The sequence below is a fragment of the Lupinus angustifolius genome, chromosome LG01 (assembly GCF_001865875.1).
Source record: "Lupinus angustifolius cultivar Tanjil chromosome LG01, LupAngTanjil_v1.0, whole genome shotgun sequence".
NCBI lineage: Eukaryota > Viridiplantae > Streptophyta > Magnoliopsida > Fabales > Fabaceae > Lupinus > Lupinus angustifolius.
The window spans coordinates 1,061,083-1,087,178 of NC_032009.1; the positions used below are offsets into that span (position 1 = coordinate 1,061,083).

At 33.6% G+C, this 26,096-nt stretch overlaps 6 protein-coding genes across 7 annotated transcripts; 3 read left to right on the forward strand and 3 right to left on the reverse strand.

Annotated features, from left to right (window-relative positions):
- Positions 2,407-3,699, forward strand: LOC109342071. Its single transcript, XM_019580066.1, has 3 exons — positions 2,407-2,769; positions 2,862-2,947; positions 3,273-3,699. The coding sequence occupies exons 1-3, from the start codon at positions 2,451-2,453 to the stop codon at positions 3,549-3,551; spliced, it is 684 nt and encodes a 227-aa protein (XP_019435611.1). The 5' UTR covers positions 2,407-2,450; the 3' UTR covers positions 3,552-3,699.
- On the forward strand, positions 6,436-10,663 carry LOC109344696 (probable galacturonosyltransferase 11). The gene is made up of 2 exons (XM_019583450.1): positions 6,436-6,944; positions 8,844-10,663. Exons 1-2 carry the CDS (start codon positions 6,789-6,791, stop codon positions 10,296-10,298), a joined length of 1,611 nt encoding a protein of 536 aa, XP_019438995.1. The 5' UTR covers positions 6,436-6,788; the 3' UTR covers positions 10,299-10,663.
- Positions 11,362-13,384, reverse strand: LOC109344701 (isoaspartyl peptidase/L-asparaginase). The gene is made up of 4 exons (XM_019583455.1): positions 13,180-13,384; positions 12,834-13,067; positions 12,097-12,183; positions 11,362-11,979 (listed from the first exon to the last, which is right to left on the reverse strand). The coding sequence occupies exons 1-4, from the start codon at positions 13,342-13,344 to the stop codon at positions 11,488-11,490; spliced, it is 978 nt and encodes a 325-aa protein (XP_019439000.1). The 5' UTR covers positions 13,345-13,384; the 3' UTR covers positions 11,362-11,487.
- On the forward strand, positions 15,568-16,961 carry LOC109342079 (protein BREAKING OF ASYMMETRY IN THE STOMATAL LINEAGE). Of its 2 annotated transcripts, none has more exons than XM_019580078.1 (4): positions 15,568-15,930; positions 16,035-16,148; positions 16,241-16,401; positions 16,651-16,961. In XM_019580078.1, exons 1-4 carry the CDS (start codon positions 15,721-15,723, stop codon positions 16,757-16,759), a joined length of 594 nt encoding a protein of 197 aa, XP_019435623.1. In that variant the 5' UTR covers positions 15,568-15,720; the 3' UTR covers positions 16,760-16,961. The 2 variants fall into 2 exon arrangements, with proteins under 2 accessions (XP_019435623.1, XP_019435633.1); XM_019580088.1 differs by having other exon boundaries at positions 16,038-16,148.
- LOC109344704 lies at positions 17,343-21,195 on the reverse strand. The gene is made up of 5 exons (XM_019583459.1): positions 20,947-21,195; positions 20,640-20,723; positions 18,867-19,214; positions 18,354-18,572; positions 17,343-17,656 (listed from the first exon to the last, which is right to left on the reverse strand). The coding sequence occupies exons 1-5, from the start codon at positions 21,082-21,084 to the stop codon at positions 17,486-17,488; spliced, it is 960 nt and encodes a 319-aa protein (XP_019439004.1). The 5' UTR covers positions 21,085-21,195; the 3' UTR covers positions 17,343-17,485.
- Positions 24,487-26,012, reverse strand: LOC109344711 (dof zinc finger protein DOF5.4-like). The gene is made up of 2 exons (XM_019583466.1): positions 25,865-26,012; positions 24,487-25,832 (listed from the first exon to the last, which is right to left on the reverse strand). The coding sequence occupies exon 2, from the start codon at positions 25,781-25,783 to the stop codon at positions 24,884-24,886; it is 900 nt and encodes a 299-aa protein (XP_019439011.1). The 5' UTR covers positions 25,784-25,832; positions 25,865-26,012; the 3' UTR covers positions 24,487-24,883.

A 26,096-nucleotide genomic window follows, 5' to 3' on the forward strand; every position in this document is an offset into this window, starting at 1 on the left:
GTACTCCACCAACCTACCTGCCAGCACGACAGACGGGTTGCAGAACGGGTACCAAACCAACCACAGGCTAGAAGACAAGAATGGCACAGTGTACGATCCTAACAGACCGCCTGACACGGGAAAAGCAACTCCCGACAACACCTTTGGTCGGCCACGCGTCGCACCACCAGCCAAGAACCCAATGTCAACTCTCCCTCCTATAAATAGGGATATCCACCAACAGGAAGTATCTTAATCTCAACTCCTTGACTCTCTAATATTATTCTTCCTATCACTCACTCTCTCTAGTTCATATACTGACTTGATCGTCGGAGAACCTTTTCAGGTACTTCCACCGGCGGGCCCAACTCTCTTGCTTCCTCCTATCACCTAGGCGATCACTTCCTACCCCTTCATCAACATCTGATCCTTCATAGTCCGTATCTTTGTGTTCTGATAAAGAACAGTAATTTATAAGAGAGAAAAATATATGCAATGATATTGCATGAGTTTTATACATCCCTAATCCCTATTTGCTAGACACACTCATTTAGAATATGCATGGATTCGGAAATGTGTAGTAAATAAAGCTATGTGGCAATGAATCTAGCATATTCTAAAACATGGGCTCATCTTCTGTTTTTTCTTTCACGGTAACAATGGCCCAAGCTTTCTTTAAACTCTTAATAAGCCCGTCCGTGTAATAGGGTTACATGGTCCATGCATATTGAGTGGGTTTAATCAACTTTAAAATTGTACATGAACTAATCAAGAGGTCACTAATGATTCGAGTGATATGATATTTTTGAGTTTTATATATTTTTACTTGTGTTTTATAATTCATGTTTATCTTCAAAAAACTAATACAAATAATGATAAATAATATATGAATTGTGTATGAATTTTTAAACACTTATATATAAATATTATATTCTTTTATAAAAAGGTATAATTTTGAATGCTGTATTTAGTTAAATTCTAATAAAATAAAAAGAAAGGATGTTTTATAATATTTTAAACTGAATATATTAAAAGGAGAATGTGTCTTATAGACATTGTTTAAAGATTTAAAACAAGTAATTTTTATCTATGGTCCTTAATAGACAACTTAGTTGGTAGAGTTGCAAATATAAAAATGTTAGTAATTTTGTTCAAATCTTGCCAGCTGCACAATTTTTGAATGTCTACTTACTCTTCTTATATCCTTAAACAATGTGATTAGGACACTTTTTAATACTATCAATATTAAACAATACATTATCTTTCTATCCAGATTTATCCAAGAAGTTTATTAATTTATTGAAATATTTCTTAGAAAATCTCTATATGTATGCTTCATGCTAGCTATATATAGCTGGTGGTGGGCCCGAATAAAAGAGATAAAGGTTGTGTAAGCTTATATGATAGTTGAAAACCAAGATGAATGGTTGAATCTCTATATAATGATTAAAACCAACCTCATCCAATCATATTAAGATTTAAGAGTTGTTAGTTGAAAAATTAAAGTGTAAGTTTTATCCTAACTCCAGATTATATCCAACAAATATTCAAATCAGCTTGATACTTTGACTTATCTGGCGAGGTTGGTTAGTTGGGTCATGACTCATGAGCATCAATGCTGGCTGCTACAAATTGGGAAAGAGGTTTTGAAGTATGGGCAAATAGCATAATCACAAACTCTAAAAAAAATTAATTTCTAACCTAAAAAAATTAAAAAATACCCTTAGTATATCAAAAAAATATTGTTAAGCACTTGGAATTCTAAGATTATTAAAATACAAATTTAATGTACTTGTTGGTGGCATTAATTTGCATTAAAAATCTGTCTTACTTCAGATCATAACATGCGATAATAGTAAATTTTTAATAGTTCAAATTTTTATTTAATTTTAAATTAAATAACTTAAAAAAATCATCTCTCACATTCCGAATACTGGAGAGTCAAGTACTCGAGAGTCTACGAGTGGAATCCTATTCATCCAAACCAAGTAAGAGATGCAAGGCCTGAACTTATCCTAGGCACCACTAAGTAACCACGTTCCTCTCATGATTCCTTGCAATTTATCTTTCTTAGAACTTAATCCCTCCTTACTAAATTTTAAATTGATCATTAGTGGCAGTTTTAGTAATTTTTGCCCATGTCATGAGAATTATTCTCACAAGCGTGTGGTAGCCATTAAATAATTCATGTTCACATTGTCAACTCTTTAGTTCATCAGAATAAAAATTCATGGCTCTCACGTTCAACTACAGCCCCACCACTTAGAAATCATTCAGAAACAAACAATGGAACCATTAATTGTTATTTGAAATAGTGAACACCAAAATGAACCAAACAAATAAGATCAAAGTCAAGGGTGTGACAAAAATATAAGCTGGCCTTCTTTAATTCTCTTCCCCGACATGTATATATACACATACATATATATATATATATATAGAGTGATTAGACACAGTTGAAGTTGTAAGACATGGGAAGAACACGTATCAGGTTACACAATTTGTGCATTGGTCATGTTAAACCTCGTATTAGAGCTTCTTCTTCTTTGAGAGCTAAGTCTTCATCATCTTCTATCAAATATGCAAACAGAACTGAGTATGCAAGCCATGACTCTGGAAGTAGAGATCTTGCTGATAATAATAAGGGATCAGCTGAAAGTGGCAACAAAGTAATGGTGGTTATGGATTCTAGTTATGAAGCTAAAGGGGCACTTGAATGGGCACTCTCACACACTGTTCAAACCCAAGACACTGTTGTTCTTGTTCATGTAGCCAAGAACACCCGAGATGGTGAGAATAATATAGCTATATATTAATTTATTTTTTAATTTATTAAATAGACACATATGAAAGATAAGTTCAGTTATATGTTGACTTTGCAGGTGGAGAGTCTCCTGGGAAGTTTAATCTGAAAGCTTATCAACTTCTACTTGATATGAAAAGTATGTGTGAAACGAAGAAACCTGGGGTAAGTGTTCAATTATTTGACCTATATTATAACATCATAATTGATGGTTTTTCTTAAGCTTTCATTGTTAAATGATTTATTTATGATAATGAGAACATGTTTTTTTAAGTTATTGCATAAAAAGTATCTGAGCAAACATTAGAAAAATGGAGTAATTAGTAATCAACTTATTAACTTTGTAAACTAGTCTAACAAACTTAAAACTACTACTAATTAAACTACAACCATAACCTTCTAACTATTGGTATTTGGTAGTAGTAAATGTATTATTATACATTGAACATATATTGTTTAGGAGACGTGGTAACATGTTGGGTTTGATCAGGTGAAAGTGAATGTAGTAATGGTTGAAGGAGAAGAAAAGGGTGCTGCTATAGTGCAAGAGGCAAAGCAACAAAAGGTGTCATTATTGGTTGTTGGACAAAGAAAAAGATCAATCTTATGGACCTTAATGAAGAGATTGGCTAGAAAAAGAGATGGGGTTGTTCAATATTGTATTCAGAACTCTCCTTGCATGACTGTTGCAGTGAGGAGGAAGAATAAAAAACTTGGAGGCTATTTGATTACTACCAAACGCCATAAAAAATTCTGGCTTTTGGCATAATGTTATTATTAGGAAAATCATATTTGTTTTGGTATCCAAGTATGAATGCATTTTGGTGCAAAGTGAAGTTTACTTGATGCTGGTTAATTAAAACCATACATTGTACACCATAGTCATGATATAATTAAAGCATTGTTTTATGAGTTTTGATTATCATTTATTTCCTACAAAGTGATAGAGTTGACTATAATATGATAAATGTGCACTTAATAATGACAAAGATAACATAACTGAACATAAGCTGTGATATAAAGATAGAATAAGTCTGAATTCCATTGAACAGTGAGATTCATGGTACATGAACTCTCATTCTGGATCAGCATTTTGCTAAATATTATATAAAACAATCTTGATTCGAAAAGTGATTGGATTCTGATATAAAATAAATAGAAAAAGGAAAACTTGCTTATAATTTATCACCTTTCATTGTGCACAATTCGAGGTCTATTATTGACAGCACAGGACTTTACAACACAGAACACTCATATTTTCTTCCAAGAAAGCATGACTCCAACTAGGGTTATTGCTTAAAAAGGAACATATACATACATCAATGGTTAACACTTGGTATAAATCTCATCTTATTTATAGCATTTTGCCTCAATGATTGGAAATTTTGAACAAACAAAACGTAAATTTTTGTTTTAAAGGTGTGTATATTTGAACATAGGCCAAATTTTACAAGTTGTTAGTGATATCCAATTGTGGATTTTATCTATTATCTCATATTCTACACTTTTTTAATATTTTGATATTTTATCTATTATAATATTTTTCCTCAAACTTACCTTATAGATTTGGGGCTGAGATCCTCTCCAGTACTAGAGAGTCCAATACTGAAATATGATGCATTGATTTGATTTCACCATTTATAATAATATTTTGTCTCAAAATATTATAAGATTTATACCATGCAAATCTTTTTAAAGCCACATGTCACAATCGTATGAGGTACTGGACCTTCCGGTAATGGAAATGATCCAATTTTATAGATTTGTGGTTACAACCAAATTGATTTTTGAGTAATATAGTTAGAGAAAACAATGAGTATGGATGAGTCCAGGCCAATACTTTATTTTTTATCGGTATCTGCCTTGCCATGCGGATACTCGCTAAATCTGCTACTCGAGTCTCGATTTTTGTCTTAAGCTCTAACAAATATTTTGCTCGGGTGACCCAAGGAGGGAACCAACATCCATGTCCAGCTATTATCCGAAATGGATTTGCCTAGCCCAGTAGGGTTATAGTATTTTGGGTTATTTTCAATTTTTCAGTTGAGTCTGGCCCCATCCATCCCAACAAATTGGACCAGGTAGCAGCTATTAACAAGAGTTATAGCATTTAAACTATAGAGTGCCACATTTAAATGAGGTTTTATTGATATTTATATACACACTGTACACTTGTACAGTAAATTCACTTAAAGTTTTATTGAGAATAATAAGTTACACCTAATACTCTTGTTAGATATATGTCGTATTCTAAACGTTTGAAAACGTTTTTTGCAGTAAAATAATTGGAATTAAAATAATTTTTGCTCTAATAAGTGACAAGGACTTAGTTTCTCTTAATCCAGATTTCAACTTTTTTTTATTTCACAAAGTATTCTCTACTCCAATGTGGAAGAAGAACAAGCACTAGCTCCTTACCTCTTCAATATATTTTCCTAACTCATATTGGAATCATATGTCTCGAGATGTAACAAAAACTGTACAACTTAATGGATTTAACACCTATTAATAAGTTAGGTTGTTGGTCAAGTATCTATTATCAATTTTTTATTTATAAATATGTTACATTAATGTTGCTTAACAAACCTTATTTAGTTTAATATGTAAAACTCATCTAACCAAGATAGCAATGAGGCATGCATGTAGTACTTACTCATGCTAATACTTATATTTGTGCAAATAGTGGATATTTGAGACTAATCAACCAAAAAGTTTAAGTTTAAGTATATATTTATAAATAAAATTATATATTATATTTATCACCACAATTAAATTCAATCATTAAAATCCACTATAAAATAATAATATATACTCTTTAAATAATAAAAATATATAATTAAATAATAAATTATAAATAGCTGGATATCTATAAGTTAAACATTTTTATGGTTTATATGTAATATATTTATTTATTTAAATATATAAGCTACTCATTTATATTATTTTAATATAACTATAATATTGTATTTGAATATAAAGAAACATAATTAATTTATTGGTGTTAGATAAACCTATATAAATTGAGAGTAGTCTTTACATTTTTTTATAAAACGGATAAAATGGATAGTATTATTGAAAACATGCTGAATCAAAATAATATATTATTCTACCAATAAGATATCAGTCTAGTAGTAATGTCTTATTAGATTTTCAACCAAAAAATTTCAATTTTCAATAACAATACTAGTTTAGAGTGATAATCACATACCCAAAAAAAATTAGTTTTATATCTATATGGTAAGAAAATACCCTTGACTAAGCAAAAAATTGTGTTATTCTATATATTACTGATAAGAAAAATAATTAATTATTGAAAATACCATATTTTTCAAACACAACAAATGACAATATACATTGTTTGAGAAATCATACGAAATAATACTATTAATTAATTATTAGTTTACAAATCATGTGTTAATTCATTCTATAAGATGATTTTTCGGCATTATTAATAATATACTCTCACCTTTTGGTAAAAAGTTAATTTATTTTAGGACGTGTGAATGTCCCTTTCAACAAGTGTTGTCGAAAAAAATCGAATTATTACTCATTTGATCGGAGGATTTTAACCGATAATAATATATAAGATGATTTAGTAAGAATATATATTATTACTCTTATAATTTTATGGGTATTTAAGACTGATCCTGGCAACATCTTTCTGTACCTGGTCACGAGTGAAAGAAAAACAAAACCCTTTCCCATCACAACAAAGCAAGCCTCACTAATCCTCAATTTCCTCATACATATAATAGATCAACATATACCACTAGCCCCTTACTCACACTCTCTCATTCTGCAACTACAACACTGCATCTTATTACATAGGAATTAGGTTGTCTTGTGAATACCCACCTAAGAAACTTAACAAGGAACATTGGTTTCTACCTCTACCATCTCAAAAGAACTCATTTTGATTGGTTTCTGATCAAATCCAAAACATGGGGTGCTCTGAAATCTGAATTACTGATAGTGAAGGGTTAATTGTTGACGGAATCGGTGAAAAATGCGGCGGCGGGCTGCCGAGTTTCGGCGCCCGGTTAGACGGAGGTTAACTTATTGGATCTGGTTGTTCCTTGCCTTGTTCTCTATTCTGGGTTTGTTCTTGTTCTTTCTCCAACATCATCATCATCACCAAGATCCCAATGATTATCCTTCTCTGGTAACTTCAATTAACCAATTCACTTTTTCGTCTTTTTTCTTTTTTGGGTATAGATGTTTGTTTCTTTTGTTCATACCCAATTGATCTTTAGAATTTAGGATATGATATTTTGATATTAAGTTTTTTAATTTTATTCATTTTGCCTCATATTTTAGATTCTAGTTTAGTAATTATTAGCTCGTATTTCACTTTCTCCAGTGCCAAATTGATCAAGGGCAATCTTTGTTTGTGTCAGCATTGGAATCAGATGAAACCATTTCATGTTTGATTAAAATGTTTTAAACAATCAAATTTTGGATTTGCAATTATGGCTTTTTACTTAACAATTAGGAGATACAGCTAAGGTTGTAGTGCATTCAATTCAATTTGGATCAAGTATAACCTGGCAACTGGGATCTCAGTGTCATGTCTTCTTTCTTATTTTCACATGCAAACATTTAATATCCATCTTTTTTTATTCATTTTCTTTTTTATATTGCTTTTCTTCAATGTATATTAGTGATCTTGTTATGGATTCTGATTGTAAACTTGTTTTTTAATGTGAAGATCCGAGTGTTTATCATCTGGTTGGGCTTAGAAATTAGAATTATATAGTATTGCTGTTTCTTATCATTTTTTGGGGTGTAATTTCTTGGTGGATTGTGCCATGCGTCTTTTAAAAATATATAGATGGTCCATTACTAGGGCAAGAGTGTAACAGTTTTATGGAATGGCGTATTCATTGGCTATGTGTTCTCTATTACATATCTGGACCATAGCTGCTGCAACATTCTTTTCTCCGATCCTCTATCAAGTTATAGTTGTCACTTTTCATAGCTGAACTTTTTTGAAGTCACCTTTGGTTGAAAATTTTGATTTCATGCTTTCAGATATGATAAACAGATAAACAAATATAAAATATGTCAATTCTTGATTGTAATAAAAACATTTATGATTTTGTTATTCTTGCTGTGAAGTCAAGCTTAATCAGAGCATTTGTGTTCTGTTCCTATGATTCTTAGTGTAATTTAGGCTTTTAAGTGTTATGTTACAGTTGCCCTGACAATAAGATGTGCAACTGGACAAAACATAAAGAATATGACTTGTTACTTGATTAATTCCTCATTTTCATGTATTTTGGTTTGTGGTCTGGCTTTATGCCATCAGCATCAACCTTTGTGATTTTAAGTGTTCAATGTTTTTGTCATAGCAGTTACATCCAATTTTTTTTTGTCTTTGTCAATGAAGGGACCACATCTTCTGTCACAAAGTTTGTCCCACTTCATGTATCATGTGTTTTTCATTGGTCATAAAAATAAATCACAAATTAAATATATATTAACTTTACATTTTCTGACCAATGAGAAACACATGGTGCATAGAGTGGTACACACTTTGGAACAGGAGATGTCACCCCGTCAATGAACATGATTCATGATAGAGCATTTTGACATCGTTCAATCCATGTAGCCGGCCCCACCTAATGGGTAAAGGCTTGATTGTTGTTGATGTAGTTACATCCAAGGATTTATGACCTATGGGGGAATAACCTCTAGGACTTTATTCATTGGGTCTGAATCTGTTTCCTTCTTTTTCAAACTGGCTTTTATTTAAGAGGCTATCTCAAATTTTGATCTGTATTTTGGGTGCTGTGGAATTTGTGTTTGAATCCTATTGGAGAAAAGATATTCTGGGTAGAAATCATTTAGTGATTTATTACTAGAATGGGAAAACATGCACTGATTATTAGCTTTGAAAACTTTTCAGTGTTCACTTGGACATCACTCTCCTTAGTGATATCACTGACTACTCTGTTGTGACAGTTGTATTTTGTGGGCCATATGAGTATATTTGTTGTCAAAAGTAGCTCTTACTGCCTATCTTCGAGGTACTTATAGAGCAAGTGGCTTTCCTTTGCAGGAGAGAAATGCAAAAGTTGAACATTTTGCTAGGGAGAGTTTGAACTTTACTGAAGAAATTACGAGTGCAAAATCATTTTCTCGGCAGTTAGCCGAACAAATGACTCTGGCAAAGGCTTATGTGGTCATTGCTAAAGAGCACAATAATCTTCATCTAGCCTGGCAGCTTAGTAAAAAGATAAGAGGATGCCAGCTTTTGCTTTCAAAAGCTGCCATGACTGGTGAGCCTGTCGCACAGGAGGAAGCTGAGCCAATCATTAAAAGCCTCTCTTCTCTCATTTTTAAGGCACAAGATATCCATTATGATATTGCGACTACAATAGTGACTATGAAATCACATGTTCAAGCTCTTGAAGAGCGTGCCAATGCAGCAACAATTCAAAGCACTGTGTTTGGTCAAGTAGCAGCTGAAGCACTGCCCAAGAGTCTTCATTACCTAAACATAAAACTTATGACTGATTGGCTTAAGAAACCATCCCTGCAAGAACTCTCAGATGAGACGAAAAACTCCCCGCGGCTCATGGACAATAATCTATATCATTTCTGCATATTTTCTGATAATGTACTGGCAACATCTGTAGTTGTTAACTCCACTGTGTCCAGCGCTGACCATCCAAAACAGTTGGTCTTCCACATTGTCACCAATGGAGTCAATTATGGAGCAATGCAAGCATGGTTTCTCAGTAATGACTTTAAAGGGGCCACGATAGAGGTACAGAATATTGACGAGTTTCATTGGTTGAATGCATCTTACTCTCCACTTGTCAAGCAGCTTCTCAATTCAGACTCACGATCCTTCTATTTTGGGGTATATCAAGATGTAAATGTTGAACCAAAAATGCGGAATCCCAAGCATTTGTCTTTATTGAATCATCTTCGGTTTTACATCCCTGAGATTTATCCACAACTTGAGAAGGTTATTTTCCTCGATGATGATCTTGTTGTCCAGAAGGACCTTACGCCTCTTTTCTCACTGGATTTGCATGGAAATGTGAATGGTGCAGTTGAAACCTGTCTTGAAGCGTTCCACCGGTACTACAAGTATCTCAACTTCTCAAATTCAATTATAAGCTCAAAGTTTGATCCGCAGGCATGTGCATGGGCATTTGGTATGAACATTTTTGACTTGGTTGCATGGAGGAAGGCAAACGTGACCACAAAATATCACTATTGGCAAGAGCAGAATGCTGATGGGACACTTTGGAAGCTGGGGACACTTCCTCCAGCTCTTCTATCTTTTTATGGTTTGACAGAGCCACTTGACAGAAGATGGCATGTATTAGGATTGGGTTATGACCTGAATATTGACAACCGCCTGATCGAAAGTGCAGCAGTTGTTCACTTCAACGGGAACATGAAGCCGTGGCTGAAATTAGCTATAGGCAGGTATAAGCCACTATGGGACAGATACATAAATCGAAGTCATCCTTATCTTCAAGATTGTGTCACAAGTTGAAATGCACTATTTCTCGATTGCTGATGGACTGTGCAATCCCAGATTATTTTGATCCCTTGGTCTGTGGTTGCTTTACTACTGTAGGTCAGAAGTAATTTTTTTTTGACTTTGCTAGGAATTTTGTTTTGTGTTTCCCTCCTTCTCCCCATTATATTTTGAACCAGTGTCTTGAACGAGTACAGAATGATTTCTTATACACAAGAAAGTTAATATGCCTTAGGGGAAGAGATGTGGGAGAATCCATTTTTGGCCGACCGGGCTATCTCTTCCCCTTATGCTAGTTGTAGAATGATTTGGTATTCTTGTAATAATTTATAAGCTCTTCCAAATAGTAACTTAATGGAATGGAAACAATTTTTTTATCCTTCTCCCTCTTGTTTTGCCTTAATGAATCTTATAGCGACCCTCTGTTGCCAGTTGAACCGAAGTTTACTTGCCAAGGCAACAATATTTTGTTGGATATGGCAGTTCTTCAAGAACTTAGCATCATTTGTTAAGGAAACAACTATAAATTGAAAGTAATATCAGTGTTGCTTTTAGGCAACTGATAGAACCAGACAACGATCTTTTGGTAAAAACCAAAAACTTAACCAAAGTAAATTACCACAATATAGCATGCTAATGGCAGCAGTACAGGTTAGCATATCAATCTTCAGTTATGATCACAACCGAGTAAGCTATGATTTATTTGTTACTTCACACAATTAAGTGGGCATACATTCCTTACCAATCAATAAAAAAAAACTTTTCTAACAATAAAATCAGATTAAAGCATTTTGATTTTTACAATATAAGTTCATTTTATTGGACTCATGAAATGGATGCCTGCTTTATCTTGGAGCGCTTATCAAGGATGTAAATCTCTACGTCAAATCTAGATCATACAGTTTTTAATTACTCCTAAGGAGGTGGTTGTTATAAAAATGTTGATAAATTGATAATGGGTAGAAAGTGATCGCATTTAAAATGTGAGCCAGACTAGAAAAGCATGCAGGGTCAGATAATTTAATTACTCCTAAAGAGGTGCTTCAGGAAGACTAGGATGTGGAACCAAACAAGAATCTGTAACTTGAATTCAGATAATATTCTTATTCCTTATGATATGATATAACCATGCATGAAGCATTTAAAAATGTCAGAATACATGAAGCATGGAAAACAGAACAGCTTTCAAAACAATCAATTTATTTTAGGTAGTAGGCCAAATTGCAATCTCTGAATAGCCATCTTCAGTAGCAGATGCTCTGAACATGCCTGTTGTATTAAAAGGCATGGCAATTTCTCCTGCAGCAGACACAGCAATCAAACCAACAGTGCCTTTTGGTGTACGCTCATGTACAACATAATCAGCAGCTTCCTTGAGAGAAAGGCCTTTGAACTCCATGAGTGCAGCCACATCCCTTGCTACCGTCGCAGATATTATTGCTTCACCTTTACCTGTTGCAGAAACTGCACAAAGTTCATTCGCATAAGTTCCGGCACCTATGAGGGGCGTGTCACCGATTCGACCAACCATTTTGTTAACTAATCCACCAGTGGATGTTGCAGAAGCTAGATTTCCATGGCTATCAACAGCTACACACCCAACAGTTCCAATTTGACTATCACCATTTGCAAGTGGTAATTCCTTCTCAGCATCATCTTGAGCAGGTTGGGGATAATTATATTGACTATAATCAACCTATACATTTGTGAAGAACTAATGTAATCGACATCATAGGAGGAAAAAAATGAAATTTGAGGATCAATGTAACATAAATGTGCTACTTTTTGGTTCCATCATGCAAAATTAAAATACCTGGACCCTATTGGCTTCTATTGCCAGCTTTAGCCTTTCAACATTTTCTGCAGTAATAAAATGACTTGAATCTACAGTCTCAACACCCTGGAAAATAGGGATTTCATTAAAGATGAAGCACAAGACTGTTCAGTTTGGAACAAAAGTAACACCAGCAAAGCAGTTCATGGTGGCAAAATGTTTTTAGTTTTTTACCAATGATGTTTTACTTTGTTGTTTTATCAAAGTCAAAACCGTGTCTCATTCTCTGTTCTAAATCAATTACATATTGACACATGAGCAAAATAAATTTTTTAAAAACAAAAGGTAATAAAAAGTAGGCTTGGAAGTTTGGTGGAACATGTGATCCCTGTGACTCAAGTAGACCTATTGAAGAATTTGATTCCCTAGGTTGAAAAGCTAAATTAAATTAGTAACATGTATTATAATATTTATATCTAGTAGGATGGAACACAATAATAAAAGCCACACACACTGCACATCTAGAAAATTTTGACAGTGTATTATTTCTTAGTCCTGAGAGGAAAAGGAAAAGTTTTATTCTACATCAAAAAATTGGATAACATATGGTGTCTATCATTTTTTTTTCCATGTAAGAGACTATATACAAAAAGATTATTAAAAATGATATATAAAAATAACCATGTAAAGTGTCAAATACAGTAACAAGAGAGTTGAGTGAGATTAAAATGTAAATGTTATAAGAAATAAAGGATGATAAAGAGTAAAAGGATTACTTGTTGTTTAGCAAAATCTTGAGCTCCTTGGAAAGCAAGATATATATGAGGAGTTTTATCCATAACTAATCGAGCTAGTGAAATTGGATTCAGAACTGTACTCAGACCAGAAACTGCTCCACATTTCATAGTTTTTCCATCCATTATTGATGCTTCCATTTCCACTGTTCCACTATTCGTTAACACAGATCCTATTCCCGCATTGAAATGTTGAATATTCTCTAACTCACGAACCTATTTTATTATTATTATTATTATTATTATATATATATATATATATATATATATAGCTTCAGCATTGAAATGATAGAAAGTGAAAGAAAGAGAGAAAATAGATAGTACTCACAACAAGTTCTACAACGTCCAAAGGAGGCTTTTGGGATTTGAGAGCTTCAACGCCGATTTGGAGGCAGTGGCGGAGGCCTTCTTCCCGAGGCTGACGGCGCTCCGGTGGCAGTGAAAATGGAATGTCGCCAGCGCCGCCGTGCAGAGCTATACTCCAACCACCCATTTTTCTTCCAACTCAAAACTCACGGAATGAATACTAGTTGTATATTTATAATGACACCGCAATTTTAGCGATTACAGTTTCAAATTTTAGATCTTGGTGACTCATACTTCACTCAGTTTTTTCATTTGTGGTTTTTTGGTCACGTGAGTTTTTGATTGGGATTATAATTTGGTTATTGATTTTAGTAGATGATATAGTATTGATCTATTGGTGTAAGAAAATATTTGATTCGTATAAGCTACATATTTTCAAAAGATTAGTTTTCCTTAAAATAATATTCGTAACGTTAGAATATTTTCATTCATGGGGTGTAACATTCTTCTACGACCTAAGTGAAAGACATATAGAAGAAAGTTTGACACTACATCTTGACCAAAATCTTTAAGTCACTACATGCTCTTTAACTCATTCACTTGTGCATAATGTGAGACTTCTTCATTCACATTTGGAATACCAAACATCTCTCCTTCAAGTGTGAGTTATTATCCTTCGAGTATTGAATACATTAAAACTCAACTCTCTATCTACTTACATGTCATTGGCTTATCCTTTCATCAACGAAACACGCTGACTTTATCTTTCGTGAGGAATATTTTTCGTAGTTATACCAATAAAATGGTACATCTTTTATTATTCATTGTAAGTGTGTTTGAATATTAAAAATATGTATAAAAATAGTAAATATATTATATATCATGTTAAATATATATATATGCATTATTATATCACATAAGGTAAAGACAAAATTAATGACATTCATCTGTGGCATCCCTATGTATGTGAACCCCACTAGATTCAGGTTTGATGACTTCATAAGTGGTGGCTACTAAATCTGATTGATTGAGAGTTAAATTTTAGATTCTATTTTATTGATATTGCTGAACACTACTATTGTTTTGTTGAGTTCCATTTTGCCAATTTTATATACAATGTTATTTATGCAAAATAGGGGACCCCCATTAGGTACTTTCAACAATGAAGACAACATAGAGATAACTTTACCCTCAGAAAAAAACTTTACTATATCCAGGAGTTTATAGTAACATAAATTTGGAGCTATATCAATATTCACCCAAATTTACTAGTTTTTTAATAATACAAAGGTGGCATTTAGATCTGGATGTTTATATGAATTCCAAGCCACTCACTAGTGACCAAGTTTGTGTATGAAAATAGATAACTACCAACCAATGACAATGAGTATACTAGTGCAAAATGTGTGTGAGGGCACTCAAGGGACCCACTTGCATTAATGAATCTTTCATTTCTTCTTTTATGTTCAATGACTCTTTCACCGTATATGTAACTTTCTGTTTGTGAGTTAGATGAGAAGTAATATACATGAAAGACTCTATAATATACATGAAAGAGTATAACTCTTTCTTTTTTTCTTTATTTTTTTTTCTTCCAAAAACCAATTCACAAATGCACAATTCTAAAATCTTTCATTTATTTTCATTCTTCTCCAAATCTTATCTAAGGTCTGCTTGCTATTTGAATTCTGAAAAAGAATGAAAGGAAATGAGTGCAAAATCTGTACATTAACAATGTAAAGATTTATACGCATGTACACCATCATTCATATTTCATTTGAATTATTTTTTTGAAAAGTTAACAATAATTAAACATCAATGGTAAATAGTATAATGACAGTATATAAATCTCATACACTATCAGTTCATACATCTTTTTTCTTTTTCAAAAATGATACAACTCAAATTATAATGCCCTTGACTTATTTGATGCTACTCTCACAGTGATACATGAATAATGGTATGAAACAAGTTCAAGTTCTATCATTGTCAACGAATATCCTCTCTATTAATGGAGAGACAAGTGTTATGTAAAAGTAAAGAAAATGTCATTGACATTTATATCCCTTTTATTTAAAATGATATTACATTTTTACCCTTAACATACAAATGAAAAAGTCAATTACCTCTCCATTACTTGAGAGGAGTCTCACCCAATTCATTATCACCTCTAGCAAATTGAATACAACAGCGTAGCAATTTATAAATCATGAGTACAGCTGTCATACATATATGATACAAGATTATTATAAGTAAATTTAAAAATTACAATTACAATTAATTATAGGATCTTTAATTGGGAAATTAATCACCATTGGTTTTTTATTTTGTTTAATTACACATTGAATTATATAACTCTACAATGACCTTAAATGCACTTTTGAATTCAAATTTCATACTCCTTACTATGATTGAATTATCTTGCTAAACAACACAACATTCTCATCATTGGAAAACAAAAGTTAAACAAAACCAACCAACATCATATTTGAAACATATATTTGTGAACTCTCTTTGTATATTATGATTTGGCTTCCATAACTCACGTAATAGAAAGAGAAGCATGTCATGGCCAAGCAAAAAATGCAACAAAATACAACCAATGGTAAAGAATAAAGACGAGGTTCTAGTTGCAAAAGGGTTTGGTGAATCAAGTTATGGTTGGTCAATCTCTGCTGATGAAGATTATATAGTGTTATGCTTAAAAGAGGATGAAACATTTGATGATGTGAAAGATAACAAAGATATCAACTTAAGGCATGTGAATCGTAAGGTATACAAGTTTTATCATTTGTTCATGCAAAATTAGTATAAAAGAAAATGAAATGATATAAAATTTGACTCTCTATGTGTGTTTCTTTCTATGGCCTAAAAAAGCAGCTAAAATATGAAGTGGGGGAAGAACAAGTTAGAAACTTGAACATACATGAGAAAAGATCAAGTGCAAATGAACAACACAGTGTTGAAGATTGTATAACCCTTTCTAAAGAGGTACCTCAACTTTTATCTATAGGTGTTTGATTGTTGCCATAATGTGGTTAAAGTAGTTTCTTGTTAATGTCTATGGTTTGATTTGCATGAAGGAGGAGGAAAAGGAGAAAGTATACCCAAGTAGACATGGATATAAAGATAGCATAAGAAGGGTATATCAGGTTGATGGAGTTGAAGATCTTGGGGTGATGCATGCTGAATCAAGTGGCTCTGACCAATCTAAAAGCAGTGCAAGTTCTTTTGCTTTTCCTTCGTAAGTTAATCATAATTATCATTGTTTAACTTTTATTGGATTTTAACTAAAGCTTGTAAAAGAAGTGACCAAGTGCATAAAACTTTCACTTAATCAGATCTAGGAATGATATATGCTGCAAGCTTAAGACGGTAAATGAGAAAATTGTTTTCAGGATTTGAATCAATAATATCTATTACACATAAGGACAACTTAGACTTGTATGAGCATGAGAAAGTTTTTGGTTATTTATTTTTATGATAAGCACAGGTTAAATTGGGAATGGGTGGAAAGTCCTGTACGAATGCCTAAGTCAGAAGATCAGCACATAAAGAAGCAGAGGCTCAGATTTGTTCGATTTCAGTGTTGTAGATTCTGATGGCTACACTTTTTTCATTTTTCTTTCTATTTTTTCTCTCCCCGCCAATGAATTCTTTTATTCAGAGTGGTAGGATAAGAAAAACCGTTCACCATTTGTTGTGGATAAGTTGGTTTGGTTCACCCATTTTTAACTGTTTCTTATATTTGCTGACCTATGCATATTGAATAGATCCATACTAACGAATATTGTTAAGATAATATCATGGTTTCACCAATTTCTTTCATTCATTGCTTAAAAAACCACTCACTCCTTAGTTTCCTTCTGATTAAAATCCCAAGTTTCATCCAGATTAGTTTTTAACTTTTCCTCTTAAGAAAGCATAAATGTTCCTTAACTACATCATAAAACAAGTTAGATAATAATTAGCACAAGATTCACCATGAGGCTATCATACATGGACCACATAGGGAAACAGAAGACAACTTGGGTAATATAGGCAAAATATAAGTACAACAAAATTTGGAAGGATTAGTGTAAGTGAACAATAACAGTTAACAATTTGCTGTTGTGATGTGACTCTTGTGAACATGAATATGACTACTCGGTATTCAGCTGAATGAATGGCACTAAAAAGTTAACATCATTGAACAAACTCTGGTATTGAATAAAAATGGCACAAGTTAATAAAGGATAAGTGCTTTATGATTTGTGACTCCAGGGACTAACGTGTAAACATTTTAAACTAAACAGATAAAATAACAGGTTGTGATGAAAAATAAAAATTCACAGGTTGACATTTGTAGATTTGAAAATAAATGACTGCAGATGCAATCTAGCACTGGTAGCAGCAGCAATAGATTCTTCATCTCGTCTTTCCTTGGCAACAGCAACTGCAGCGATATAAGTTTTTCTCGCTTCTTCCATTTTCTGCAAATCCATCTCGTCCAAATCATCCTGTTCAACAAAACAGAGATGTTAATGAACAAATGTCAACAGTCAAGGATTACAAACTCCTGATACTAATGAAACTGTGTTCTATGAAACAATTCACATACTATGTCATGCGCAGCTTTACCAGATACCCCTCTTGTAAGGAATCAAAACACTAAATAGAACAGTAGAATGGTGAATAAAAAGTACGAGGGGTGTATTATTGAATCAGAAAAGGGAGATTCACAGAGGTATAGATCCTACTGCCACAGAGCGTGATGCTCCCATAGAGAGCTAACAGCTCTGCATTCTTAACACAACGTATAACCGAATTCCACTACCTTCAGCACACATCTCTACCCTCTTCTCTCTCTACCAAGTAGCCGGTCTCTTTTGTCCCTTTTTCTTCTTTCTCTTGTACACTCTTCAGACCTTAGGTCCAGCTGAGATGGGCCAGTTGCTCTTTCAGCCCACAAAACTAAGACCTCTCCTTGGAGAAATGAGGTTATAAGAAGTATGTACAGAATCTAGAAATGCTAAAACACTAAAATTGCCGAGCATGCATGCAAAAGTGGAAGCTATACACATCAGTAAAAGAGAGATTCATGTGTCGTGAAACAAGAATTTTCCAAATGATATTGTGATGCAATCATCACCATATTTATCAATGTGTGCAAATATAGGCTGTGCCTATTGACTTGAAAAATATTTATTAACTCACAATACTTGGCAGGTGAGTGAAATCATAAGGCTTGGTGTCATAATCTTCAGTGCATCCAGCAGTGTTAATTTTTGCCAAGCCTTCAAGCAATAAAGTAAATGATGAAATGTCTGTTTGCACGGAATCTAACTCGTTCTGGAGATTCTCCACTTTCTTGGTGGATGTCATTGCTTCCCATTGTATCTTCTCAAGAGCAGCTTGCTTGTCTGCAAGCTTAATCTGTAAAAACAGATAACTATTTATGTATGAGAACTTTTTACCAAAAGGAACATTATCTTCCCCTATATTTACCATAAGATCCTGTAACGGAACAACCAGTTTAAGTTCTGAACACACCATTCTGATCTTCATAGGATAAGGTTTCATAAAGTCTAAAATGAGGCATGAGCTTATAGTAAGAATTTCAGTGGACCAACAGAATCATATTTTTAACCATATACTCACTTCTAAGAATAACAAATCTTGAGTAGAATTAAAGCAAGAAGAAAACTGTGGCAAAAACATAATCAGTACCTTAGCATCAATAAGCTGCTGTTGCGTGTACTTCAGTAAAGAGTCCTTTTCTAGAGTCTGATGTTTCAATTCTTCAAGTTTCGCATTAAACATCTGCTCTCTTGAGTTCTCCGCTGACTTTAGAAGTTCATCTTTCTCCCATAATTTCTTCTGAAGTTCCTCTACCTGCTCCTTCAATATAATCAAGTCTTCCGTGTCCTTGTCTGATGTCAAAGTTCTTGAAGAAAACATAGAAAAGTCAGCGTCAGAATTTTGGCTACCATTTTTTCCTTGTTCTTTTTCTCCATGGTCCACTTTCTTTTTTATGGGAATAGATTGCCCGATGTTCCTGCCTTTTAAATCTGTTCCCTAGGAGAGGGTGTAATGATTCAGTACATGATCTTGAGAAACGAATATCACTCATAATGCTTTACGCAGAGCAAATTTAAGAATCATATAATAAATCGTGCTTATCAAATAATAGTTTTGGACAACTATATAAGCAGGAGAATGGAGTGAAACCAAAATAAAAATAACAATAACCAGAAGATAACGTTACCCAGAATAAGAATACTAGAAAATAATGCAGGTATTCGTAAAATTTAGCTTGAAATTTTGGAAAAAGAATTCCGTAGAGTATTTGGGCTGCATAAGACAGACAACACACTCCAGTAAAATTTATCTGCAAATCCCTGATATGTGATAACTATGTTATTTAGAGTGGATAGTAGCCAGTGCCCAGTAGGAATAAAAATTATTTCACTACCAAAGTGAATCCAATGGGCCTTCCAAATCTTCAATTGTGTCATCTAATACAATTTTTCTATTAAGTAATGTAATAAAAAGAATAAATTTCTGTAAATCATCTACTGAGAGTAAACCTTATAATGAAGAAAGTTTTGTATTCAAATTGAGTGCTTTAAGTGATAACATATGTGAAAGGTTATAAAATAATAAAACACAGACACACATTCCAGATATTATAATGTGAAGATAGGGTAGTAAACAATGCAGTTATATTTTTCACAAGACAAACAAAAGATCTTCCAAAAAGTAAATGCGGCAACATATGATTTATGATTATGGAAACATATCTAACGCATTTAAGAAGCGATCTAAAGTATTCAAAGTGGCAGGAATGTAGGACAGAAATATGAGAGTTTTTGTGTTATCCAGGCTTCAGAATGAAATAACTGATACAATTTTTCATATAACCTCCGATATGGCTGCCACTCATAAACATAATCACATAAGACAGAAATACATAATCATACAACACAAGAATAAAGTTAATACCACAGACAGCATTACCCATTCAAGCAGATACCGGTAACAGAATTTTGAGATTGACCAATTCAACTACAGTAAAATGGCAGCGTATTGTAAGAGGCTCCCACCAAGTGGGGTTTGGAGAGGATAAATGTACGTAGTGTTAAACTCACAAGCGAAAAGTTTGTTCCAGGATTTGAAATCATGACATTCATGCCCCGTACCAAACAACCTTACCATTGCGCCAAAGCTCGACTTCTACCAACTCAACTAGAGTACATAGAGAAAAGGGTAATAGTAAACATGGAACACCAAAAAATGAGTCAACAATGTTCCAAATCCACGTCATTAACCAAATCAGTCGGCAGAGCAATATATATTTCTAAATCCTTAATTGCTAGCACAATCCAACAAAAAGAACCACATTTATGAACACGACAATAAATATAAGAGCAAACCAAAACTGCAAATAAAAAAATGAGGAATTGAAATAATGAAGTGGAGGGTAAGTGTTAAAAATGTTACTCTTTTAGACAATGATCCTATTGTAGGTGTCTTGGTGTAGATCATAGAGCCACGACGGGTGAATGAACGGCTTGCTTTACGATCCTAATCATCATAATCAAACAACAAATAGAGAGTGTTAATAAAATCGAAGAACCAACTCTAGTTTCATAAATCACTACGTAAGTTCAAAAAATACAGTATTTTCATTTTCTTCTTTCACATAAATCAAAATTAAAAAATAATGAAAACCCTATTTTTTAAAAACTCACAGGAACCTAAAAATGCAAACTTTTTTATAAAAGAGAAAGGGGGATATATAAATTACGATGAGGGATTGAACGAGAGGAACAATCTCGACGAGGTCGTTGAAGAGGTCGCGATCCAAATTGGAATTAGGTAGTGATGATGGTGCAGTATCAGAATTGTTGGGATCAACGAAATCAGAATTGTGTTGAGAGTACATTGTGTTTTTCTTCTTCTTCTTCTTCCCTTTTCTAATTTCTCACTTCAATTCAAAAGAAACAGAGAAATAAGGGAAGCTCACACTGCAGTGGTTGTTGTTGAAGAGAGAGAGAGTGACTAGACTTTGAAAAATATGATAATAGTGATTTGCAGACAAAACAACGGGTATTCAATGTGCTTAAATGACGGAATTAACCCCTCCACTTTGTTTTTTTCTTCAAATAGTTGATTTAAGAATTTTCTTGAATTCGTTCATGTCTTCAAATAACTTAGTAGAGATGGGATTATTGAAAGAGATAATTTATGAGTTTTATATAATACTATTGTATTATTATTATTGATATAAAAAATGACGTAGTACTTAATAAAAAATCCATTTAATTTTTGGAGGCTAATATGCCTTGAGGCAAATAGCATTGCCTTTCAACAACAAAAATTAACTTGGGCATTAATATCCGCTAATTTCACCTTTAAATGTAGAGATATCATTTTGAGAAGTAATTGTAACAAAGAGAACATACTATAGTAATATCAAAATATTAGGTAGTTATTCAATATCAAATATCAAATGTTTAATTCTCGATAAATAACAATATTTATTGGAAGCTAACCATGCACCTCAATAATTATTAAAAGAAACATTTGAGCATATACATAAATTTGTAATAATCAATAATTAATGTTTATTAGAAGAAACATTTGAGCATATACATAAACTTGTAATAATCAATAATTAATGTTGACCAACTAAATTTGAGAAATTGAGAATGAATGTATCACAAGGAATGACACTTACACCAGCCCACTCTCGGGTTTTTGCATTTGGAACTGTCAGAACGTTTATACTGTGCTTTGCACAAATGTTCTCAAGATCATTTGTCACAAACAGTGTCCCGCTCCATGTACCAAGTCAATCAAAATGTTTTATTTTATTATTTTTTATTTTTAAAATTTTATTTTATCCATATCTTAATAAATATATGATTAGCTTGAGACAGACAATGAGACACCGTTGAGAACAGGTGATCTCATGCCTTTGCCCATAGAATTTAGTTAAAATCAAATTGTGGAATCACCAAATATTCAGAATTAGGCATCACCAGGAATGGGTGCAAGTGCAACAACAAATACCTTTCTAGACAGAGATAAAATTACATTAGAGAAGCACATGATTTGAAGTGGATCTAGTATTCAATGTCTAAACAAACAGAGCGAGTTATCATATTGTGCTGATTGTCAACTATTTTCTCAAGCTGCAAATGGTGTTATTGCAACGAAATTTGTACGTGCCTTTCAGATCTTAAGTGTAGTTTATGTTTAAGATTGACAAGTCATTTGCCATTTCTGTCTCAACTGTTTCTCTTCAACGAATTGCTCATACAGTTATGAGTTTGAGTTAGGATTTGTTTGGATAGTCAAATACTACAAAAACAAATGAAAAAATAATATACTATTACACTTTAAACCTTTTATTTATAATAAAATAGTATTATTCTTATTGAAATTAAAAGGAAAAACAAAAAAATTCCTCTCTATTTTCGGTATCATGGGACCAACTAGTGCCACTTGTAACTTAGGTTTTCCTTACACCAGTGGATGAAGAATCCATGCAACAAGTATATGTATGTTGTCAAACATATCATTAATGGCATTTGACTTTAACGCCATTTCTGCCGAATCTAGAGTTGTAGTTGAACCACTGAATAAAAAGTGGCATTGATTATTACAGAGAACACAACCATATCCAGAGAAGAAAAGTAGCACTTGTAATGTGCGTAATTAATGTAAATAATGGGCAAAAATTGTAGCTAATATGAAAGCAGAATATGGAAGCATTCCTAACATTAACATCATGATTTCATCACCAGATTCAAACAAACTCTTGGTTATGAAACTCAGACCTCGGATATATAATATAAATTAATGGTTCAGGTCTATAGCCCAATGCAATAATAACAGTAGTTGGAGTATTTGATTAGTGCTTGAATGAAAAGGAAGTTAAGTCATAATGGTGCAGGCAACCAAAGTTTTTTACATACATTATCCTCTTAGTTAATATTTTTTTGCAACCCATTATTATATGAAATTACATGATATGAGCCTATAATTAGTAATACATGTTGGACTACTCATATCAACTTGCGCACCTTGCCTCGGGTCCTAGATTCGTCACTGGTTGCAGGTGCATAAGAAGGAACACGAAAAAACCATGTGACTAGTTGTGTGTGAGGCCCTAACATGGGTTCTACAGTCACAATCTATGCTGTCACATTGAAAAGGCCATGCAATGAAGCGTGCCATATATGACAATGTATTTTTTTTGCCCATTCCCTTGGAGGCTTGGACCATTTTGCTCGCATTTAACAGCATTTGAACATTGGCGTTGAATATAAAGATACAGCAAAATTGGTCGGTTGCTGGGTTATTAATTGAAAATTATCATTCTTGCATCACCACATGACTATTTTAATCTACAATGAATGCAGCTGCCAATAGTGAAGTTTAGCCACTCATAATTGGGCATTGCTGTAACAGGTTTCAACTTGCATATGTATATGATTTTGTCAGCAAATAAATTCAACTTGCATACAATTAGAGATATTTCCAATACGAATATGAATTGGTAAGAAAACGAGCTTCTCAGTTATTATTTTACTTGTTCGAATTAGAACCCAATGTGAAATAGGATAGGAGTGAAGAAGACCAGAATTAAAAACACGACCGTATAAATTAAGAAAAGGCATGGTTATGTGGTACTTAGGATAAGGATATGATATCTCGAAGTAATTGTCTATTTTTTCTTAATTATAATTAGTTTGAGATAGACTTTAAGATAACATATCCTTGTGTGGAACTTATTACTTGACCCCTTTTTGAAGTGAGGGATGTCTATGATGCATTGATAAAAATTGCATCAAATGACCCACTCACCTGCATCATCAATATTCAATAACCACCACCTTCTACTATGTATCCACTCTAACAATATCTAGGTATCCACCACTCCAACCTGATTCTGCGATCAGAATAAGCCACCACAATCTAACCCACTCATCACATCATATTCTTGTCCTCTCACCCCAAACACACGTGTCCCACCCTCCATTAACAACCTTCTTCACACTCAAGCGCACACTCATCATCACGCATGCAACAACCCACTATCATTAACCATGTAGCCACACATGCATTATTTAAAATACATTAACCTTGCTGTAGATAAAAGTAATAACATTAGATTATTCTCCCTCTACCTAGCTTATTCAATTTCAATGTGAGGTGGGACTCAATTTCATAATTATACAGGCTAATTAATCGGATGCAAGGATTTGCATAGCAAAACAAACCAAAATAATACGAATACAAACCTAAACCATCCAAATAAAAAATAATAAAGGTAATATGTAACAACAAAAACCCGGCCATTACGATTCATACATAATTCGATATTAGGACATGACTGCTATATTATCTGTTTCTCTAATCAATCCAATTCCACATACATATACATTAAACATGAACTTAGAAAAGAAAAATCGGACAGAAGAAACTAACATGGAAGTGTGCATCCACATACCCCAACTTTAAATTTAATCACCTCCGAAATTCACCCATAAAAGAAAAAAACAAATATACATGTTGTAATTAATTAATTAATTAATTATATGAATCCCCTCCATCTTCTTCTCTTCCAGATATTTTACTTCGGTTTTGATATCTTTGAACAATTTATAAAGTTAAATTATAAAAATAAAGACGAATAAAGAGGGTAAAATAGGAAATGAGGCAATGAGGGTATTTCAGGGAAGATGAAAAAGAGTAGAATTATCGTGATCAGACCAGTGAGTAGTGTGAGGAGTCCAGTAAGTATGATCAACGGTGTTAGAAAGATCAAACAAACCTTGATCTCCATCACCATGCAAATCCAACGATCCAAATTCTTCGCGCCCTGATAAATCAACGGGTACGGTACCGTGATCAAGCAACGAAGCATCACAACCGTTGAGATTATCCGGGAACTTCAATTCCACGTCATCACCGGTGAGAGTCATGTTCATTGTTAACCCTTTTTGGTGCTGCCATTGAAACGACGACGCATCTGGGATAGTTGTAGCATCGAATCCAAACTGCAACGTGTCGTTGGTGGAAGTGATTAAGCATGTGAAGCTTCCAATCTCAGAGAAAATATTACAATCCTCCGTTCCATGTTGTTGTTGTTGTTTGAGTGAAACTGTCTCCAAAGCAGGGTTTGAGGAACAGATCAATAACTTTGATTCGTTGCGATTGTTGGAATCAGAGTTGAAAGTGTTTGGTGCTGAAACCACCGCTTCAGTGGTGGCGGTGGGGCTGGAACTTTCACTACTGGAATGAGAATTCGAGTTATGTTCCGGTGGAGCAGTAATTTCGGTTTCAGAGGAGTTATCATTGTTGTTGTTGTGGTTGGAGCGTTTGGATTTGCGGCAACCACCGCCGACGGGGATGTTGCGGAGGACGCCGCCTTTGGTCCAGTAACGACGGCAGTTTTTGCAGAAGTGACGTGGCTGAGAGAGGTTGTAGTTGTTGTAGTAACAGAATTTGGTGTTGAGAGAGTCGCAGCGAGGGCAGTTCAAGGCCTGGTGGTGGTGGTGGTGGGGTCTGAGCCTCCTGTCTCCGCCACCGAAAAATGTGCCTCCTCCAGCCATGGAATGTGTTTGTTGCATTTGGGATAAGTGTCTATGTCTGAAATTATGGGAAATTTTGTGTTGTGTTGTGTTGTGTTGCGTGTAGAGAGTGTGTGGAAAGAGTGTTGATTAGTATAGGAAGGAAATAATAGAGATTCGGAATCAGAAGTACTCTGCGTTTGTCTCTGTCTTATTCACTCACAAATATCCTTCTTCTTCTCTTACACTATCCCACTTTCTAATGTTTCAGCCTTAAATTGACCCAACCACCCCTTTTATCCTAACTCAAACAAAATGTAAATGGAATAAACATTACTTATCTGTTTATTTATTCATTATTTATACTCTTTGT

Excerpts from the sequence above, each read along its gene's own strand:
- LOC109344704 (XM_019583459.1), bottom strand. The coding sequence starts at position 21,084 with ATGTACTCTCAACACAATTCTGATTTCGTTGATCCCAACAATTCTGAT. Across the intron at positions 20,724-20,946 it reads CTCTCGTTCAATCCCTCATC|GATCGTAAAGCAAGCCGTTC; the intron begins GTAATTTATATA and ends TATGATGATTAG. Across the intron at positions 19,215-20,639 it reads TAGGATCATTGTCTAAAAGA|GGAACAGATTTAAAAGGCAG; the intron begins GTAACATTTTTA and ends ACCCTCTCCTAG.
- LOC109344701 (XM_019583455.1), bottom strand. The coding sequence starts at position 13,344 with ATGGGTGGTTGGAGTATAGCTCTGCACGGCGGCGCTGGCGACATTCCA. Across the intron at positions 12,184-12,833 it reads AAGATTTTGCTAAACAACAA|GGTGTTGAGACTGTAGATTC; the intron begins GTAATCCTTTTA and ends CCTATTTTCCAG. Across the intron at positions 11,980-12,096 it reads TAGAAGCCAATAGGGTCCAG|GTTGATTATAGTCAATATAA; the intron begins GTATTTTAATTT and ends ACAAATGTATAG.
- LOC109344696 (XM_019583450.1), top strand. The coding sequence starts at position 6,789 with ATGCGGCGGCGGGCTGCCGAGTTTCGGCGCCCGGTTAGACGGAGGTTA. Across the intron at positions 6,945-8,843 it reads CCAATGATTATCCTTCTCTG|GAGAGAAATGCAAAAGTTGA; the intron begins GTAACTTCAATT and ends TTTCCTTTGCAG.
- LOC109344711 (XM_019583466.1), bottom strand. The coding sequence starts at position 25,783 with ATGCAACAAACACATTCCATGGCTGGAGGAGGCACATTTTTCGGTGGC.
- LOC109342079 (XM_019580078.1), top strand. The coding sequence starts at position 15,721 with ATGTCATGGCCAAGCAAAAAATGCAACAAAATACAACCAATGGTAAAG. Across the intron at positions 15,931-16,034 it reads TAAGGCATGTGAATCGTAAG|CAGCTAAAATATGAAGTGGG; the intron begins GTATACAAGTTT and ends GGCCTAAAAAAG. Across the intron at positions 16,149-16,240 it reads GTATAACCCTTTCTAAAGAG|GAGGAGGAAAAGGAGAAAGT; the intron begins GTACCTCAACTT and ends ATTTGCATGAAG.
- LOC109342071 (XM_019580066.1), top strand. The coding sequence starts at position 2,451 with ATGGGAAGAACACGTATCAGGTTACACAATTTGTGCATTGGTCATGTT. Across the intron at positions 2,770-2,861 it reads AGCCAAGAACACCCGAGATG|GTGGAGAGTCTCCTGGGAAG; the intron begins GTGAGAATAATA and ends TTGACTTTGCAG. Across the intron at positions 2,948-3,272 it reads GTGAAACGAAGAAACCTGGG|GTGAAAGTGAATGTAGTAAT; the intron begins GTAAGTGTTCAA and ends GGGTTTGATCAG.